General features: G+C 43.8%; 1 protein-coding gene across 3 annotated transcripts in view; it reads left to right on the forward strand.

Moving 5' to 3' along the window:
• neto1l (neuropilin (NRP) and tolloid (TLL)-like 1, like) overlaps nucleotides 1-20,490 on the forward strand; it is a 198,311-nt gene that overhangs the window by 152,203 nt on the left and 25,618 nt on the right. For all 3 annotated transcript variants that reach the window (XR_008565920.2, XM_015955308.3, XM_015955309.3), the window contains exons 7-8: nucleotides 14,390-14,472; nucleotides 17,469-17,614. Coding sequence is in view for 2 of the 3 variants with exons in the window: in XM_015955308.3 (XP_015810794.1) it covers nucleotides 14,390-14,472; nucleotides 17,469-17,614 (229 nt within the window). In the remaining variant the exon portion in view is untranslated. The remainder of the gene's footprint in view (nucleotides 1-14,389; nucleotides 14,473-17,468; nucleotides 17,615-20,490) is intronic.

Raw genomic sequence — 20,490 nt, forward strand, 5'->3', positions numbered from 1 at the left:
TTTGACTACTCGCCAAAAATATTTAAATTGCTATAACTTCATAACTGAATGGAATAGAGTTACCAAACTTTCTGTGGTCATTCGTCATCCACCCACAAAGTAAATTGAAAGGTCGGATGATGACATCACACAAGCCCCGCCCCCTCAGGACCAAAAAGATCAAGTTTTACTGTGAAAGGTCCCAAATTGCCCCATTTCACTTAATCACCACAAATTTGTAGCTGGTAACTCAAGACAAGTGGGGGTTGCTTGGCGTCACTTTATGGGAGTTTTCGGCAGAGGGCGGGGCTGTGGTGGCGCGGCGAATTCAGGCGTACCGCCTTGGCCTTACGTTTGCCTCCCATTTCGTCATTTCCAAAGATATCGTCACGAAACTTCTTGTGAGTGATCCTAGTCCGGCCCCCCAAAAGATCTGATGTGAACATCTGGTGGGCGTGGCCTATTTTCTGAAATAGCGCCCCCTAGGACCATTAAAACTATTAGCCCCAAGCCATGCTTTGACTGAGGATTACGAAATTTGGTACACTAATGTGGTGTCTCAGGACCTACAAAAAAGTCTCTTGGAGTCAAGTTCAAAGTCGCACAGGAAGTCGGCCATTTTGGATCAAGTACGCGATTTAGTGGTTTTCGCACACGTTGTTTGGAGAGTGATGCTCCGTCGCCCTTTTCACCAATCTCCTTCAAACTTCTGCTATATACCCTTAAGACATAGGGGAAAAAATTCAACCGTCGGATTTTTCAAAAGTTGAAAGGTGTGGGCGTGGCTAAGCCTCAAACTTTGACCTGTCGCCACGCTACTCTTTTTTTCACAGCTCCCTACTGGACTCCTTTTACCCAATCACCAGGATTCTGTGGCAAACAGCAGTAGACAAGTTGAGGTTACTTGGTCTCCAGTACTGGCAGGTTTTGAAAAAAGGCGGGGCTTTGGGACCATGGCGAAAATCGCCATCACGCCATGGAAATACGTTTGTCTCTCATTTCTTCAGTTATCGTGATATTGCTACGAAACTTCTGGTGAGTGATCCTAGTCTGAGCTCCAAGAGAAATAGACAGCTGAATTTTGTGGGCGTGGCCTATGTTTTGAAATAGCGCCCCCTAGGACCATTTAAACTATTAGCCCCAAGCCATGCTTTGACTGAGGATTACGAAATTTGGTACACTAATGTGGTGTCTCAGGACCTACAAAAAAGTCTCTTGGAGTCAAGTTCAAAGTCGCACAGGAAGTCGGCCATTTTGGATCAAGTACGCGATTTAGTGGTTTTCGCACACGTTGTTTGGAGAGTGATGCTCCGTCGCCCTTTTCACCAATCTCCTTCAAACTTCTGCTATATACCCTTAAGACATAGGGGAAAAAATTTAACCGTCGGATTTTTCAAAAGTTGAAAGGTGTGGGCGTGGCTAAGCCTCAAACTTTGACCTGTCGCCACGCTACTCTTTTTTTCACAGCTCCCTACTGGACTCCTTTTACCCAATCACCAGGATTCTGTGGCAAACAGCAGTAGACAAGTTGAGGTTACTTGGTCTCCAGTACTGGCAGGTTTTGGAAAAAGGCGGGGCTTTGGGACCATGGCGAAAATCGCCATCACGCCATGGAAATACGTTTGTCTCATTTCTTCAGTTATCGTGATATTGCTACGAAACTTCTGGTGAGTGATCCTAGTCTGAGCTCCAAGAGAAATAGACAGCTGAAGTTTGTGGGCGTGGCCTATATTCTTAAATAGCGCCCCCTAGAGCCATTAAAACTTTCAGCCCCAAGCCATGCTTTGACTGAGGATTACGAAATTTGGTACACTAATGTGGGGTCTCAGGACCTACAAAAAAGTCTCTTGGAGCCAAGCGTAAAGTCGCACAGGAAGTCGGCCATTTTGGTGCAAGTACGTGATTTAGTGGTTTTCGCACACATTGTTTGGAGAGTGATGCTCCGTCGCCCTTTTCACCAATCACCTTCAAACTTCTGCAATACACTCTTAAGACATAGGGGAAAAAATTCAACCGTCGGATTTTTCAAAAGTTGAAAGGTGTGGGCGTGGCTAAGCCTCAAACGTTGACCTTTCGCCATTACTTTACTTGACTTAATAACTCCCATGTGCATGATCAGATCTTTTTCGAACTTTGTCTGTGTGATCATTGACCATATCTGTAAACAATGACAATGTGGACAGCTGACATCACCTAAGCCCCGCCCCCTGACTACAGGAATTTATTTTTTATGCTGAAATGCCCATATTTGTCCCCTCTAATTTAGTCAACATGACCCTAAGGTCATGCACTGTCTTCATGATGCTGTAATGACCATTCAGATCTGATAGCTTTCCAGAAAGGGAGGGGCTTTGATGCCATGGCGAATTCTGGCGTAACGCCGTAATCTTAATATTCAATTTAATGGTGAGCTCAGAGGGGATGCTGAGTCAGGGTGAGGTGCAGACTAGGAGGCCATTCGCGGTTTCTGGTGTCGGGGTGGTTGACGTTTCTGTTCTGTCAGACGTGCACTGGTGCGACGGCAGACCGGAGCGGCGCGGAGCTGCGAGGGCCGAACGACGCTGCTTGCAGCTTTAATTAGGCCCGAGCAGCGAAAGCGCTGCGAAGGCCTCTTGTTTTTGCTCTGATTATTATTATTTTTTGTTATTCCGTGCCCCCTTTGAACAGCTTTTTGGGGACCTTAACATACCCCAAAACTCACAATATTTTGCACACTTGTCAGGCCTGGTGAAAAATTTGATATTTTAAAGGTCCCAAAAAAATCGCAAAGAAAATGGCTGAACAGCGCCCCCTACAAAGTGAAAAAAACCCCTCTCCATAAAGCTTAGTTTATCGTACAGTTATGAAATTTGGTACACTTGTAGTACTCAACAGTCCGCACAGAAAAGTCTCTTGCAACCATGGTCAATATCAAACAGGAAGTCGGCCATTTTGGGTTGAAATGGCGATTTTTTGCCGTTTTTGCCGTTTTTAGGGTCCGTTTCTGATTGGATTGCTCGATCATTTTTCGCACGATCGTCTCAAAAATTGTGTAAAATTGCTCAGAAGGGATGGGCGAACAAAATGAGATAAGGATTCTGAGTTTTCGTATATGTTGAAGGGGCGGAGCCAGGCCTCGAAGTTTGACTACTCGCCAAAAATATTTAAATTGCTATAACTTCATAACTGAATGGAATAGAGTTACCAAACTTTCTGTGGTCATTCGTCATCCACCCACAAAGTAAATTGAAAGGTCGGATGATGACATCACACAAGCCCCGCCCCCTCAGGACCAAAAAGATCAAGTTTTACTGTGAAAGGTCCCAAATTGCCCCATTTCACTTAATCACCACAAATTTGTAGCTGGTAACTCAAGACAAGTGGGGGTTGCTTGGCGTCACTTTATGGGAGTTTTCGGCAGAGGGCGGGGCTGTGGTGGCGCGGCGAATTCAGGCGTACCGCCTTGGCCTTACGTTTGCCTCCCATTTCGTCATTTCCAAAGATATCGTCACGAAACTTCTTGTGAGTGATCCTAGTCCGGCCCCCCAAAAGATCTGATGTGAACATCTGGTGGGCGTGGCCTATTTTCTGAAATAGCGCCCCCTAGGACCATTAAAACTATTAGCCCCAAGCCATGCTTTGACTGAGGATTACGAAATTTGGTACACTAATGTGGTGTCTCAGGACCTACAAAAAAGTCTCTTGGAGTCAAGTTCAAAGTCGCACAGGAAGTCGGCCATTTTGGATCAAGTACGCGATTTAGTGGTTTTCGCACACGTTGTTTGGAGAGTGATGCTCCGTCGCCCTTTTCACCAATCTCCTTCAAACTTCTGCTATATACCCTTAAGACATAGGGGAAAAAATTCAACCGTCGGATTTTTCAAAAGTTGAAAGGTGTGGGCGTGGCTAAGCCTCAAACTTTGACCTGTCGCCACGCTACTCTTTTTTTCACAGCTCCCTACTGGACTCCTTTTACCCAATCACCAGGATTCTGTGGCAAACAGCAGTAGACAAGTTGAGGTTACTTGGTCTCCAGTACTGGCAGGTTTTGAAAAAAGGCGGGGCTTTGGGACCATGGCGAAAATCGCCATCACGCCATGGAAATACGTTTGTCTCTCATTTCTTCAGTTATCGTGATATTGCTACGAAACTTCTGGTGAGTGATCCTAGTCTGAGCTCCAAGAGAAATAGACAGCTGAATTTTGTGGGCGTGGCCTATGTTTTGAAATAGCGCCCCCTAGGACCATTTAAACTATTAGCCCCAAGCCATGCTTTGACTGAGGATTACGAAATTTGGTACACTAATGTGGTGTCTCAGGACCTACAAAAAAGTCTCTTGGAGTCAAGTTCAAAGTCGCACAGGAAGTCGGCCATTTTGGTCCAAGTACTCGATTTAGTGGTTTTCGCACACGTTGTTTGGAGAGTGTTGCACCATCGCCCTTTTCACCAATCACCTTCAAACATCTGGTATACACTCTTAAGACATAGATGAAAAAATTCAACCGTCGGATTTTAAATAAGTATAAAGGTGTGGGCGTGGCTAAGCCTCAAACTTTGACCTGTCGCCACGCCACTCTTTTTTTCACAGCTCCCTATTGGACTCCTTTTAACCAATCACCAGCAATCACTGGCAAATAGCAGCAGACAAGTTGAGGTCACTTGGTTTATAGTACTGGCAGGTTTCGAATAAAGGCGGGGCTTTGGGAGCATGGCGAAATTCACCATCACGCCATGGAAATACGTTTGTCTCTCATTTCTTCAATCATTGTGACATCGCCACACAATTTCTGATGAGTGATCCTACTCTGACCCATAATAGAAATGGACAGCTGAAGTTTGTGGGCGTGGCCTATTTTCTGAAATAACGCCCCCTAGGACCATTAAAACTGTCAGCCCCAAGCCATGCTTTCACTGAGGAACACGAAATTTGGCACACTAATGTGGTGTCTCAGGACCTACAAAAAAGTCTCTTGGAGCTAAGTGCAAAGTCGCACAGGAAGTCGGCCATTTTGGTCCAAGTACTCGATTTAGTGGTTTTCGCACACGTTGTTTGGAGAGTGTTGCACCATCGCCCTTTTCACCAATCGCCTTCAAACTTCTGCTACATACTCTTAAGACAAAGGGGGAAAAATTCAACCATCGGATTTCAAATAAGTATAAAGGTGTGGGCGTGGCTAAGCCTCAAACTTTGACCTTTCGCCATTACATTCCTTGACTTAACAACTCCCATGTGCATGATCAGATCTATATCAAACTGTGTCTGTGTGATCATTGACCACATCTCAAGACAATGACAATGTGGACAGCTGACATCACCTAAGCCCCGCCCCCTGACTACAGGAAGTCGATTTTTTCATGGTGAAATGCCCATATTTGTCCCCTCTAATTTAGTGAACATGACACTAAGGTCATGCACTGTCTTCATGATGTTGTAATGACCATTCAGATCTGCTAGCTTTTCAGAAAGGGAGGGGATTTGATGCCATGGCGAATTCTGGCGTGACGCTGTGACCTTACATTTGACTGTAACTTCCACAAACAGCCTCCGATTTGCCCGAGACTGAACATCACATCACCAGTGTGGTAAAGATAGAGTATCTCCTAGTGGTGAGACGTGTAATGGTGGGCTCAGAGGGGATGCTGCGTCAGGGTGAGGTGTGGACGAGGAGGCCTTTCACGGTTTCTGGTGTCGGGGTGGTTGACTTTCTGCTCTGCCAGACGTGACCTGGTGCCCCCGGCTGCCGGACAGGATGGAGAAGCGCGGAGCTGGGTTTGGAGAGGGTCGGGGATGGAGCGGAGGGGGTGCGGAAGGAGGGCGAGCAGCTTCGCTGCGAGGGCCGAACGACGCTGCTTGCAGCTTTAATTTTATTTATTATTCCGGTGCCGCTTTGAATGGCTTTTTGGGGACCTTAACATACCCCAAAACTCACAATATTTTGCATACTTGTCAGGCCTGGTGAAAAATTTGATATTTTAAAGGTCCCAAAAAAATCGCAAAGAAATTGGCTGAACAGCGCCCCCTAGAAAATGAAAAAAAACCCTCTCCATAAAGCTTAGTTTATCGTACCGTTATGAAATTTGGTACACTTATAGTACTCAATAGTCCGCACAGAAAAGTCTCTTGCAAGCATGGTCAATATCAAACAGGAAGTCGGCCATTTTGGGTTGAAATGGCGATTTTTTGCCGTTTTGGCCGTTTTTAGGGTCCGTTTCTGATTGGATTGCTCGATCATTTTTTGCACGATCATCTCAAAAATTCTGTAAAATTGCTCAGAAGAGATGGGCGAACAAAATGAGACAATAAAATTGACTTTTCGTAAATACTGAAGGGGCGGGGCCAGGCCTCGAAGTTTGACTACTCGCCAAAAATTTTTAAATTGCTATAACTTCATAACTGAATGGAATAGAGTTACCAAACTTTCTGTGGTCATTCGTCATCACCTCACAAAGTAAATTGAATGGTCGCATGATGACATCACACAAGCCCCGCCCCCTCAGGACCAAAAAGGTTAAGTTTTACTGTGAAAGGTCCCAAATTGCCCCATTTCACTAAATCACCACAAATTTGTAGCTGGTAACTCAAGACAAGTGGGGGTTGCTTGGTGTCACATTATGTGAGTTTTCGGCAGAGGGCGGGGCTGTGGCGGCGCGGCGAAGTCAGGCGTACCGCCGTGGCCTTACGTTTGCCTCCCATTTCGTCATTTCTAAAGATATCATCACGAAACTTCTTGTGAGTGATCCTAGTCTGGCCCCCCAAAAGATCTGATGTGAACATCCGGTGGGCGTGGCCTATTTTCTGAAATAGCGCCCCCTAGGACCATTAAAACTGTCAGCCCCAAGCCATGCTTTGACTGAAGATTACGAAATTTGGTACACTAATGTGGTGTCTCAGGACCTACAAAAAAGTCTCTTGGACCCAAGTGCAAAGTCGCACAGGAAGTCGGCCATTTTGGTCCAAGTACGCGATTTACTGGTTTTCGCACACCTTGTTTGGAGAGTGATGCTCCGTCACCCTTTTCACCAATCTCCTTGAAACGTCTGCTATATACTCTTAAGACAAAGAGGAAAAAATTCAACCGTCGGATTTTTCAAAAGTTTAACGGTGTGGGCGTGGCTAAGCCTCAAACTTTGACCTGTCGCCACGCCACTCATTTTTTCACAGCTCCCTACTGGACTCCTTTTACCCAATCAGCAGGAATCTCTGGCAAACAGCAGTAGACAACTTGAGGTCACTTGGTATCCAGTACTGGCAGGTTTCAAAAAAAGGCGGGGCTTCAGGAGCATGGCGAAAATCGCCATCACGCCATGGAAGTATGTTTGCCTCTCATTTCTTCAGTTATCGTGATATTGCTACGAAACTTCTGGTGCGTGATCCTAGTCTGACCCCCAAGCGACATAGATATCTGAATTTAGTGGGCGTGGCCTATTTTCTTAAATAGCGCCCCCTAGGACCATTTAAACTAATAGCCCCAAGCTATGCTTTGACTGAGGATTACGAAATTTGGTACACTAATGTGGTGTCTCAGGACCTACAAAAAAGTCTCTTGGAGCCAAGCGCAAAGTCGCACAGGAAGTCGGCCATTTTGGTCCAAGTGCGCGATTTAGTGGTTTTCGCACACGTTGTTTGGAGAGTGATGCTCCGTCGCCCTTTTCACCAATCTCCTTCAAACTTCTGCTATATACTCTTAAGACATAGGGGAAAAAATTCAACCGTCGGATTTTTCAAAAGTTGAAAGATGTGGGCGTGGCTAAGCCTCAAACTTTGACCTGTCGCCACGCCACTCTTTTTTTCACAGCTCCCTACTGGACTCCTTTTACCCAAACACCAGGATTCTGTGGCAAACAGCAGTAGACAAGTTGAGGTTACTTTGTCTCCAGTACTGGCAGGTTTTGAAAAAAGGCGGGGCTTTGGGAGCATGGCGAAAATCGCCATCACGCCATGGAAATACGTTTGCCTCTCATTTCTTAAGTTATCGAGATATCACCTCGAAATTTGTTGTGAGTGATCCTAGTCTGACCCCCAATAGAAATGGACAGCTAAAATTTGTGGGCGTGGCCATTTTTCTGAAATAGCGCCCCCTAGGACCATTAAAACTGTCAGCCCCTAGCCATTCTTTGACTGAGGATTACGAAATTTGGTACACTAATGAGGTGTCTCCGGACCTACAAAAAAGTCTCTTGGAGCCAAGTGCAAAGTCGCACAGGAAGTCGGGCATTTTGGTCCAAGTACGCGATTTAGTTGTTTTGGCACACGTTGTTTGGAGAGTGATGCTCCGTTGCCCTTTTCACCAATCGCCTTCAAACTTCTGCTATTTACTCTTAAGACATAGGAGAAAAAATTCAACCGTCGGATTTTTCAAAAGTTGAAAGGTGTGGGCGTGGCTAAGTCTCAAACTTTGACCTTTCGCCATTACTTTACTTGACTTAATAACTCCCATGTGCATGATCAGATCTTTTTCGAACTTTGTCTGTGTGATCATTGACCATATCTTTAAACAATGACAATGTGGACAGCTGACATCACCTAAGCCCCGCCCCCTGAATACAGGAAGTCTATTGTTTTATGCTGAAATGCCCATATTTGTCCCCTCTAATTTAGTCAACATGACACTAAGGTCATGCACGGTCTTCATGATGCTGTAATGACCATTCAGATCTGATAGCTTTCCAGATAGGGAGGGGCTTTGATGCCATGGCGAATTCTGGCGTAACGCCGTAACCTTACAATTCAATTTAATGGTGAGCTCAGAGGGGATGCTGAGTCAGGGTGAGGTGCGGACGAGGAGGCCATTTGCGGTTTCTGGTGTCGGGGTGGTTGACGTTTCTGTTCTGCCAGACGTGCCCTGGTGCCCCGGGCTGCCGGCCAGGCCGGAGCGGCGCGGAGCTGCGAGGGCCGAACGACGCTGCTTGCAGCTTTAATTTTATATGTTCCTGCTCAGACACACCTGATTGTAGCCATCATCATGTTCGGGTAAACCGACAGGAATGGTAAATGGCCTGTATTTGATATAGCGCCATCTAGAGTCCTGGAACCCCTCAAGGTGCTTTACAAAACAATGAGTGATTCACCCATTCACACACACATTCACACACTGGTGGTGATGAGCTACGATGTAGCCAAAGCTGCCCTGGGGCGCACTGACAGAGGCGAGGTTACTGATCACAGGTGCCCCAGGTCCCTCTGACCACCACCAGCAGGCAACATGGGTGTAGTGTCTTGCCCAAGGACACAACGACCTGCAACCATCCGATTACAAGGCGAGCACTTAACTCCTGTGCCGTTGTCGCCCACAGGACAGGGGGTGTGTCCGAATCCACGGGAAGGATGCTTGTAAGAGCGCATTTTGAGGTCGATGATGTCACAGCGCAGCGACGAGTACTGTCCGAATTCCAAGAATACTCATTCTCTCGTCCTCAAATGTGTCCTCGCTCCCCCTACATTTCGAGGACGGGTCTGTTGTATCCTCACAGAACAAGGCTATCCCAGCATGCTTTGCGCGCTGGCTGTGGATTTTCAACAAGAAGAGAAAATGGGGAGAGCTACGAAGTTTTAAACGTAAGTTTGTTAAAAACTAGCCGTAGAAACCTAAAAAGCTTAAAGCGGTTCTGTTTATAGACATTTGTTTGTATAATTGTTTTTTTAATTACATTTTAGGCAGAAATCAGCCAGAATGAGTTTGTATCACGGGTCCTGTGTGTGTGTGTGTGTGTGTGTGTGTGTGTGTGTGTGTGTGTGTGTGTGTGTGTGTGTGTGTGTGTGTGTGTGTGTGTGTGTGTGTGTGTGTGTGTGTGTGTGTGTGTGTGTGTGTGTGTGTGTAGCGAATTAAACTTGTCATTTGTTTTCAGGACAACGGAGCAAAGAAGCGTTTTTATTAAGCTTAGAGGTGAAGAGTGAAGCTGTTTACACACACAACCACAGTAGTTCCTCTGTGAAAAGCAGGTTTACATTCAGGGATTTACACAGCTGACACGTTTTAATGAAGTAAAAATTGTTTGTGTGAAGAATATAATTTTTATCTTTTCATGTGGATAAATGTAAAAATGTGTTTATTGCCTTTTTGTCACCCGTGGTCTCTGATTTTCTCTGTAGGACTGCAGGTGTCCAGGGTCAGGAGAGGCTTTACCTGGTGGTCCTCCTGGGAGAGAGGCCTTCTACTGTCATCATGTTAATGTTATTTAGCTGTTTGATATTTGAACACGTTTATTAAAACAAATACTAACTGATAACTCTTTCTGGTCATTGATTTTATCACCAGTTTTATTATTACAGATGTTTTTGAACATGTTACATGGACAGAAAATGAAAAGATGGTAAGGAGACAAGATTATTTATAATACGTTACACTTATTTACAGATCAAAACCAGTATGGACCAGTTATGTACGGTTAAAGCAGGATTAGCCTGACTGACTCTTCCTGGATCATTTATTTAAACTGAGTGAGCAGGAAGTCTTTAACAGTGCAGCTGGATCTGCTGCAGGAGGATCCAGACGTGGATGGAGGGCTGGAGCAGACCCGTGGCTGGACGTTTCTGGTCAGAGGAACATCATACAGGACGGTCTGCAGAGAGAGCTTTGGGACGCTTCCTCTCACTGTCCAGTCCATCGTCCATCTACAGGGACTGCTGGGCTGGCTCAGACGACAGCTGTTACATCTCTAAGATGTATTCAGAAATATGAAATGAGGAGATGGTTTATGGATCCACTGGTATAACAATTATGACTCTTCAGCAAATAAAACCACAGTGTTGTTTTTAATAGAGGTTCCTACATAAATGACTTGCCTGTTAACACTAGTGGTGGTTTGCTGGTCCCTCCTGCAGGACAGAGCACCGCTGACCTCCACACACATCTTCCTCAGACTCATCCTCCAGACCCACAACTTCACCAGCACAGAGGCAGATGTGCAGCACAGTGCATGCTGACCTGTAATAGATTAAAAAGAGGTTTTTATAGAAAAATGTAAAACAAACCAATAACCTGCAGTACACTGATTCTGTTCAGTTTAAAGAAAAGCAGCAGGGAATATTTAAATAAAAACTACAGAGAATTTACATTTTTAAGACATATCTAATCATTATTAGGCTTAACTTGAATAAACAAATGCTTATTGAAAACACTTCAATGCTATTTTATTAAAAAGCCTGTTTTTTAAAGCATTTTACCCCCATTTGATGCAAAATAAGAAATTCTAAGGTCCAATTAACATTAGAAAACGTCCTACTGCATTCAACATTTATAATGCACTTGGTTTATATTAATTACCTACACGTTAATACTCTGTAGTAATGTGTTGTGGGTTTAACAAGTTCATTCTGTAGCTTAAAACATACATGAAACCATAAAGTTATCATGTAAGTCCTGAAAGCTTCTAGAATAAACAAAGTTACTTTACCTGAAAACGGTTGTGAACAAACGCTGCTGATGGACGTGAAGCTGCTCTAGCTCCTTAATATTCCTGCTCAATTTTCGCTAGCTTTAGCATTTTTCCTTTGCGTGTAGCTGCCGCCACGGCTGTGACGGGACCTATGGGCCACCGTAGAGGTGAAGGCTAGACTGCCTGAATTCAGAGCCGCTGGGTTCTGGTCTTAGCGGTCTAGCAAGGGCCCGGCCTTGCTAGACCGGCAAGGACCCGTACTCATAAGCATACTACCCGTGGATTCGGACGATTCGGACACACCATAATCTGGCACATGCTAACACATCCCTGCTAACAGGAGAAAACATTCTGGTGTAGCATAAGGTTGAATGCTACGCTAATCACTTAGCTCCCATGCACACAAGATAAATCCCTTTTCGTTCCTCTTCCTTCTCTTCCACAGTCAGCTTGAAGTTTACAGACTGACATTAATTCAATGCAGGTTGTGTTATCCTTCAAGCTAGGTTGGTGTGCTAAGCTAACTGTGCTTCACCCGCAGTGCATGCTGGGAACTGGGGCATATTCCCTCCTATTAATACGCAACTCTATTGGCCAATGTTCTAGGCTCTCGTAAATGATTCATTTTGCTGTAGAGACAGGAGAAGAAACTCAGGGGAAATGTAGAGTGTAAGTTAAAGATTACCAACATTTCTGTGTTTTCTAACACCGGCAAAACATTTTCTTTCATTGTTTCACTTTTTCAGACCGTCCTCTGGGAATTCTAAAAATGGTTGTGGGTGAAAATCACAAAGCCATGTAAACAATCACATAAATAATCTCTTTCATCCTTCTGAGGATGAACTGTAGCAAGAGTGTCCAGATAAATACCAAGGATTCCAGTTATGCGTGAAGAAAGTGTCTAAACGTGAGTAGCTTTGCATCATGCAAGTAACGATTCTGCTTAGATGCACATTAAATATTACTAAACTGCACATTTTGTGTCATTTTATGGTGTTATCTTGATTTTTAGCAGAAAACAAATGAGTTTATCAAACACTGGTTAGGTTCTTATCACAGTAAAACCACCTTGAGTCACAATGATGTCATAACCATTTAGACCAACTGGACTCAAAACGGTAAAGAAGGCCCAGATTAATTCATCAGGGCTGAGGGTACAATGGAGCGTGGTTAGATCAACCTACAGAGCAAAATCTTTTGCTACTGTTTGTCTACGTTTCTAATCTACTTCCCTTCACTCCGAGGACAGAACATCTTTACATAATAATATCTAATGATAATTTATAATTAGGCCAATCTTTTAGTGCTCTAATCCAAAAGCGAATGGGTTGTTGATGAACAGCCAAAGAAGATTTCATTAAAACTGTATGGTTGTAAATCTAAATCATCTTGTCTTTTAGGGTGTGATCATGAATTAAAGCCTTTTTTGTTGATTTCTAACGATCTACCCTACAGACACGACCCTCTTTTGCTGATAGGTGACTCTGTTCAGGCTTCATTAAGACAACCTGATGACATTAGCCTTTGAAAGCAAAGCTGAACACAATCCATCACCATCTGCATCATTATTGTTCTCCATCCAATTGTAAAACCATTCAGAATGCGCTTGTTTTCTGTGTTTTCGTTGTTTGAATCACAAACGCTTTTCAAAGTCAGTGAAAAATAACAAAAAACTTGGCATTAATTAAGAAAATCTGTCTCCCCTGCTTGTAATAACTTTTTAACTGGTTACAGACGATGCACTCAGTGGATTCTTAGTGCTGTGGGTGAAAAACGCTGGCTAATTTGTTCACTGCTCATCAGTGGAATAACTGGGCCAAGTGTCTTAATTAATATACTAACTGATACTTCTGCAGGTTATTTTCTATGCTTATAATAAATCTTAAGTAAGGTAGCTTTTTGGCAGGGCCTCTAGCTTGTTGAACTTAGTTTGGGACCTGAGGGGAGGCAGTTAGCTCGTGCTGCGATCCGATTCATTTGTCATGTTGTCAGAGCCAAGTTTGCCCATCATTCTGCTTTATTTCCGGGTGAAAGAGTCACAATCAGGAAGCCGTTCACTCGTTAGCCAAAAGGATGGCGAGAGCTGCACGTGGCGGACCAGAACCAGAGCTGTGATCTGATGAGTGATGGACAGGCAGAAGCAATCGAAGCTTATGTGAGGAGTATGAATGCGCAATGAGGTCTACTCATTCATCAAAAACCTAAAGAGCAGATTCACTGAGAAATAATTTTTTACTTATTATTTTTGAAAATGATCGGTCACTCTGAGTTTTTTATGCAGGCTGAACATGAAAATAATTTCCTACATCTCCTGCGTTAGCCTCTGAGAGAAAATGGAAACTATTTGAAAATCCTGACAGCTCTACGACACTGTTACTGAACATTCAGAGAGTCACCCATCTTGGCTCGTGACGGGGAAGGCTGTTGTTGGATTAGCATCCAGGAAACGGCAGAGAACCTCTCGGCCTAGTCGAAGCTAACAGTTAGCATTAGCAAGCAGCTCTACCACACAGCAAAAGTCCTCAGATTTGTGTTATTTGTGGAGATAAAACATCAACGTTGCAGAGCAAACTGAGTCCGAGGTAGTGTCACGTTGAGGCGTCAGATAAGAGTCCGAAGCTACTTTCTCCTCCGGCTGACTCACTTCCTGAAACAGGCGCAACAGAGCTTGTTTACCACGTAAACGGCATTCATTCCTACAAGAGACTACTTCAGATGTATTAACACGAGTATAGTTAACTTTTGAACAATTCATAGATTTATGACAGAAAATTAATTTTCTCCACAAGAGTGAAGGTTCTGTGATGCTTGATCTCAAATGTAGATAATGAACAAAACCCAGTAGACTCTGGCTTTGAGTCCTAACTTTATATACATACATAATGATTTGTTAGTCCTATTTAATTACAACTATTCCATATCCGCCTCTGGGATTTACAGTAAAAACTGGAAAAGGAAGCAGCAGAAATCTGTTCTCTCATATATTTTCTTTAGGTTTTTTTGCCCTTCGCAGCTAAACTTCTGTTTTTGCCTTTTTTCTCTTTGCATCGAACAGATCTACCTACGGTTTCTGGACTACGAGATGGCTAATTCCAACGAATGCAAACGCAATTTTGTAGCAGTGTATGACGGTGGCAGGTAGGAGTTTTTGTGTGTCTTTCCTTTAATTATTTCAGCCCCAAAAATCTAGTTTTAGCTACTTTACAGTTAAACTTTGTGTTTTTTATGATGCAACATGAATGAAAAAGTGTTTTTATTAGTGTTGTGAATGAAATACCTAGAAAGTTGTAATGGGTATCACCTCAGACCCGGAAATTCAGCCAGAACACAGCAGTAAAACGTTAAAGAAGGTTTATTTAAAATGTGGGAGAATCTTCTTCTTTTGATGCTATACATCTTTGCCTGCCCTCCCCCTGCCACACCTGGTGTGGAGTGCGGTGCCTTGGTCTGCCTGAATGTTCGTGGCTCCCGGGTCAGGGGGTTTAAGATTTTTGGTGTCTGCCTGATCAATCCCGTTGGCTGCCTGGTGGGATCTGAGTCCCTGGGATCTGCTAGGTCCCCGGCGGGGGTTGTCGCCCCTGGGTCCCGGGTCGCTGGGTCCCAGGCTCGGCCGGCTAGGGAGTGAGAGGCTGCGGGCGGGCCTGTGGGCTTGCCGCTGATATCTCCCGAGACTCTGCCGGCTGCTGGTTGTGGCCCCCCGGGGCAATCCTCTGCGCCTCTCAAGGGGGGCAGGGGCTTTTCTGGTTACAGTCTCCCTGGGGTTCCTGCGCTCTGGGGCAGCTCCTGGATCTCTGGGACTTGGAGCTCCTTCCATCTCCTACACATATTTCGGGGCAGATCTGTGGCCCCTCACACTGTCTATTGGACGCTCCTATAGAGAAACCTTACATAAGCAAGCGCGTGTACACACACAGGTGCTCACATGGTGCTCTCATAAGTATAGACTTGGGCACGTTCAACACATGTCTTAAGGCTGTGGTTGGCACTAAATGCACTGTGAGTTATTATCGTGTGATTGTTCAGTAAAACAATGTTGATTTTATATTTCTTCATCAAGCTGACACAGTGATAGCTTGCTCCTGTTGTATTGTTGTGTGTCCCTTTTCTGCAGGTCTAGAAGCAGACTCTTGTTCATTATTGTTTATTTTTGCCATGGGAGCTCCTCTTCGATCTGTGGATTCAACTCCTCTCCTCAAAACGACACAGACAATTAGTACAGCCCATAGAAGTTCAAGTATCCAAAAATCCAATGTCAGAGTGAGGTACAGGGAAGGTCATACACGAACAGGCAGAAGTCAGCAATACTTATCAGGGGGTTGAGCAGGGATCAGTAGTCAAAGTTCAGAGCCAAGGTCGGGGTCCAGATGACAGATGGGTGAGAGAATCCGTGAGGGGCAAGGAAGGCACAATCCATGGACAAAAAATGTGGTCAAAAGACAAAAGGCGTTGTTGAAACTATCGCTGGAGTCTCTACTGGCACTAGGCTGTCGATAATCTGGCAGGGAGACAATCTTCTTCTGCTTCATTGGATAAGGCAGGCTGGAGGCCTCGCGGCGTATTGCTGCCACAGCAACATTATGCCCACAGCCAAACCTGGCTATATCCTGTCATAGACACCGACCGCTCACAGAAAACGTAACAACAGCTCCACCTTGCGCCACTCCACCACCTCCAGTAAAGTCCTCAGACTGAACACAGTCACCCCCAATGCGCCCAAAGCCCCAAATAAAGTCTGCCACTCCACTGCTTGTCCGCTGCACCTCAGAAGAACGTTCCCTATTGTCTCCAGATCTCCACACTCACACCTACCATTCGGGTGCCTATCAACTAGAACCCCCCACCCCCCATCCCCCAACACACACACACACACACAAACCGTAATGTCCTAGCTGTAGCCTGGTCATAACCACAGAGTCTCGCCTCCTACAGGAAATATCCCGCCCACGATCACCCACCCGTCTCTGTAAAGCAAAATAGGACCGCCCAGTGGTCCCCTCATCCCAGAAGGCCTGCCACAGCCTCATAGCCACCTGACCAATTGCAGAGCGACACTCCGGAGGCCCCAACTCCACCCTGAAATCCACAACCTGCCTCCCCAGTACGCTTTTAGCCACAGCATCCGCCCGTTCGTTACCCTCCACCCCCACATGCGTGAGAACCCAGACAAAACACACCTCGCAACCCTTAACACCCAACCGATGTAACGCCATGGAAGGGAGACAGAGCCTGAGCTTTGCTTAAAAGGAGGAGCCCACAGGTGAAGCAAGGAGACAATCAGGCAGGGCTCAGGTGAACTGGGTGAAGATGATTTACACCGCTTACAAACATGACAGGCATGGCAGAACAAGGTGGAATCATTACAGAAAGTATCCTCTCTAGGTAAAAGTTGTGACCGTAGTTTAAGATAAATAAAGACTTGAAACAATGTGAGAAAACATCCCAGAGCTGAAGCTAATTTTTACAGAGGAAAGGGATGATATTCCTCCTGAGTGTTGGTCCAGGACTGATCAAAACATCTCACAGATATGTAAGGTTAGAGAGATGACCTTGATTAAAACAAGCATATTGTTTTAGATATGGTTGTTAAATTGGCTCATTTCAATAAACTGCAGCTTTAGGGTGATATTTGGTGTCGTATTTATGCAAAAAAAATGCAAATATGGTCAAAGATTAGCTAAATATTTATTAAAAATAAAGATTCTGGATTCCTGCAAACCTTCACATGAAGCTAAATTTCAATTTAAAACTCATTTATAAGCTTTAGAACAAATTATAGTTAATATGTTTAAGTCTTCTGTGTCTAAACACGTTTTCACTTCCTTTATTGACATTTTTGCAAATATGTCTTAATATTTTATAAAACTGATTAGCTTATAAAATAATAATATGATTATTTAACAATAAAAATATGAACAATAAAATGTACACTCCCTACATGAGGTTTTTTGATTCTCCACTAGAGGGCAGAGAACAAGTATTGGCGTAGCTACAGCAGGTTTTTGGAAAGTACTAATCCTGTAAGAGAGGTAGACATCTTGGAAACTTAATATGCCCGTTTTGGCATTTCTAGGGTTAAATATTATGATTAAACCAATTATCTTCAATAAAAAAATGATCTCACTGTCTTGTTTTAGTTCGGTGGAAGACCTGAAGAGCAAGTTCTGCTCCACGGTGGCAAACGACATCATGCTGGTCTCCACTCTGGGAGTCGTCCGTATGTGGGCGGATGAGCTCAGCCGCAGAAGCCGCTTCCGAATCCTCTTCACCACCTACCAAGAACGTAAGATGAGAAACACGAATTTCAGGGCAACCTCCATCCACCGTACCGCACGGTTGTTGGTGACAAAGTGAAACCGGAAGTAGATTTTTAAAGAATGCTTTGAAAGCGTGACGACCCGTAGACAGATGTCAGTCGTGGGCAGTGTTGGGCAAGTTACTTCAAAACTGTAATGCATTATTTATTACTTGTTACCTTCATTTTAAAGTAATTCTTTACATTACAATATTACTGATTTTAAAATGTAAGGCATTACACTACTTTTGCATTACTCTTAAGTTACTTTCAACAAAACAACTTCAGTATGAGTTTGGTAATCTGATGCCTGGTGAACTCATGACACATCCGGTGGAAGGTGATGTGGTGTCTGAGCTAGGATTGCTGTTAAAAACAGTTCTTTAGAAGGATTGTTTATTAAATAAAAGCAACAACAATCTGTACTCTCAGCATGCTGCCATCTTAGATTAACTGAGCAGGGAGTGAGGTGGTGGGGGCTCCAAGCCTATATTTGCCTTGGTCCCCAAATGCCTTGATACGGCCCTGGATGTGGGACTGACTTCTGGGGTGATCTGATTCTATCACGTGTATAAATATTAAATGCTTATATATTATTGCTTTTCACTGGTAAAAATGAGTAATGGGGATAAATCTACCTACTTTTTTTTCTTTTCAAGCACTTTGTTTTGTTTTCTTGATTTTATTTGAATCATTTCCGGCCCTTTCTCTCTCTAACCTTCCTGCATGCTGCAGGTTTTCTCCGTCTTCCAGAAAACCCGTTTCCTAGATTTCCTACTTTCTAACTAATCAGCCAAAAGGATCTTCACATGTGCGGCGCTCCAGCAGCAATGAGTTGAAATCACCGGAGCCCAGATTAACTCAGCTGAGGCAAAGCACGTCAGAAAAGTACAGAATACCAGAGAATATGCGCTGATATGAACAATCGCAAGTGAATTATTTTGTTGTAGTGGAGCGATTTTGTGAATGTTACAGCGGCCGCGTGCAGGATGCAGTTGGAGTATTTGAGCCGGTACTGCGGCGTCCTCTCTGCCCGCAAAGCTGAGTCCATAAATGATGTAACATATGCAGATACTGGAACTTTTTTCGGGTTTCCCGCAATTTGAATTTTTAAGAAACGCAGCTCGATTCTGGGTTTAAAAATGCATTGTAATTACCGCGTTACTGACAATTGTGCCGAGTAAATAATACCATTTTCCTTCCCTGTAATGCCTTACATTACCACATTACAGCAAAAAGCAATGCATTACAGTAATTAATTACTTTTGTACCGCGTTACTCCCAACACTGGTCGTGGGGCAGGGTCAATGGTTGTCTTTCAAATAGTCTCAACAAGACGTGACGTACTCACCCCTACAGGTGTCAGTCAATGGGTTAGTCCTCCACACACTGTCGGAGAAGACGCAAATACATCCTTTTTCTAAATAAAGAAATTAAGTACCTCCATCTGCTCTAAGAAAAGGCTGAGTCTAAATAGTCCAAAGTTGATGCCAAAGACATGTCAAACTAGCCATCGCTATCTTAGTTTCGCTCAGTCGCAGTAACATCCCGCCCACCAAGCCAGTCTCACAATACTGGTCTGGGCTGCTGATCAGAGCAAAATCATTTTACTTCTGCAAATGTCTGTCTAGATTACTAGGCTAAGTTATTCCCCACTTTGTCACGATCCACAGTTAGAAGTTCCCTGTTTTGTAGAAAATGTCTCTAAAACATGGCTGGAAGCAGAAATGAGAAATATTACAACAAAGAACCGCTTACAAATTTTATTTTTCTCACTCTGAACAACAACTGTTTTTCTGGAACATCCAAATCTAACAATCTAAAAGGATTCCCAAACAGAGAAAAGAGATAGAGAATACAACACACAGTTCATTTCAAACCAACAATCTGACGTATCAAAGTCCGATTGTTCCGACATTATGGCTTTCATCAGAGTTGGGCAACTTTTTGGAAGCATTAAATTAAAAAAGGCTTTCTAGGTTTCTCTTCTGTATGGAATTGACACCTCACAGTCGAGGCCTGTTGTGATTATGACTTTGTTTACTCAACTTTGTTGTTTTTGATTGAATATTTTTTCAGGTTTCTATGGTTGAAGATTCTCTCAAGGCCTTTTCTGCCTTGTTCCAGGATGTTTAAGCATACTGTAGTTAGCAATGAAGTTAAAAATGTGTTCTTTTGTTGAATTCACAGATACTGTAGTTAAGGAGTGTCTACTAATATATTCACTGTTTACATCCAGGATTGGGACACTTGAGGCTCATTTTAAAAACTTCTTCTAAAAAGTTTAGTTTGTGTTTTCAGTCGCTTCTATCTGCTTTTCTTTCATTTATTATATTTCCTTTCATTTTTGATGACGGCTACAGGTACCGGTCCACTGGTCTTTGTAAAAATAACATTTGTTTTTTTTTTAATTACATTTTATGTAATGCTCTTTATTGCATTTTGACATGCACACCAAGAAAAGTCTCCTGCAAAATCACTTTGTGTTGGAAAAAGGAAGTAAAGGAGACATGTGATTACTTTTTTTCTTAAGTTCTAATAATCTATGGTCGATACCAAACATATTCATGAAGTTTCCTATGCGTAAGCCTCGGTTTTGGAAAGTCAAATGGTCAAACAGGAAGCGCCGCGTCGCTGCACGCTTCTTTGAAAGTCGCACAATAGTCACAACATCACGCAGGACGTGAGAACAGGATCAGACTCGCCGTCGTGTTTTGTGAGACTTTAATTCATTAAAAATGAACGTACGCTACTTATTAGAATATTTTAAGATCAGTGGTACTTTAAAGTAATCTATACTGTGGTTGGGTTTGTGCCGTAAAACCGTACTCCAATATGTTGTAAACAGCCTCCCCTGCGCAACA

Source organism: Nothobranchius furzeri, chromosome 7 (assembly GCF_043380555.1).
Source record: "Nothobranchius furzeri strain GRZ-AD chromosome 7, NfurGRZ-RIMD1, whole genome shotgun sequence".
Classification (NCBI taxonomy): Eukaryota; Metazoa; Chordata; class Actinopteri; order Cyprinodontiformes; family Nothobranchiidae; genus Nothobranchius; species Nothobranchius furzeri.